Source organism: Gavialis gangeticus, unplaced genomic scaffold (genome assembly GCF_001723915.1).
Source record: "Gavialis gangeticus isolate Ggan-Ray unplaced genomic scaffold, GavGan_comp1, whole genome shotgun sequence".
Taxonomy (NCBI): Eukaryota; Metazoa; Chordata; order Crocodylia; family Gavialidae; genus Gavialis; species Gavialis gangeticus.
In genome coordinates, this window is record NW_017728993.1 from 37,035,546 (window position 1) to 37,036,396 (window position 851).

Here is an 851-nt window from a genome sequence, read left to right on the forward strand (position 1 = left end):
ACACCAGTGTGAGAGCACATGTTTGACTTCATATATTAAAATGTTTATGTAACATTAGCTAACAGATGAGGAATTTTAAATGGAGAGCAAAATCCTAAAAATATCTATATTTAGTCCTTGTGCTATGCAGTATATTAACCAAAGCTGCCTTGGGAGGATATTGGCTGTACTTCTTATTTGCTTTACACACTATTTCTTCCAATTATAAGATCATATTACTAGCTGCTTCAAAGGCATGGCATAACATTTCATCCCTTTCAAAAGGGGCCCAGAAAACCACCTTATTCACAGCAGGACTTCTAGAAACTGTCTAAAAGTGTGCTTATAGTCATTGTTGTCTTCTAGTTTAAAAATTTCAGAAAATATTTGCTATTGGCTCTTCAGAGTTTGAACATTAGCACTATGATGAATAGCGTAGGAAGTCTTAATCAAGTCACAGTTGGCAAGTAATCTAATAAAAAAGAGATTAGTGAATAAGACAGTGGCGAAAGCAGTCATGTTGGTGTTTCATATCTCAAATTTAGTGTTTTTAGCTAAGATGCCCATTTTTATTTCTTACAGGTCTGCTAAAAGGTCAGAGTAATGCAGAATGTGTGCCTTCATCTCAAATTTTGTTCATCACAGATGGATCCCATGTCTCCAGTAGACAAGTCACCTTTGTAGCTAGCATCAATGCCAGCTCCATGCCATTGCACCTTTATTCTTGATTGCCCTTTCCACATTTATTGGTGTATTAAAATGACTGAATATGAACATTAAGGACTCCATGAACCTGGGCTAATAGGAGACCGTAGAGAAAATGAAAAAAAGATCCACAAGAGGACATCTTTGGGGGAGGGTGGGTGGGGAAA

The 851-nt window shown here is 36.9% G+C and overlaps 1 protein-coding gene across 1 annotated transcript in view; it reads left to right on the top strand.

Moving 5' to 3' along the window:
• The window catches only part of LMO4 (LIM domain only 4), a 25,215-nt gene extending 24,406 nt beyond the window's left edge, over window positions 1–809 (top strand). The window contains exon 5 of the mRNA XM_019501568.1: window positions 562–809. Coding sequence (XP_019357113.1) covers window positions 562–570 — 9 coding nt within the window. The 3' untranslated portion in view covers window positions 571–809. The remainder of the gene's footprint in view (window positions 1–561) is intronic.
• Window positions 810–851: the final 42 nt, after the last annotated feature.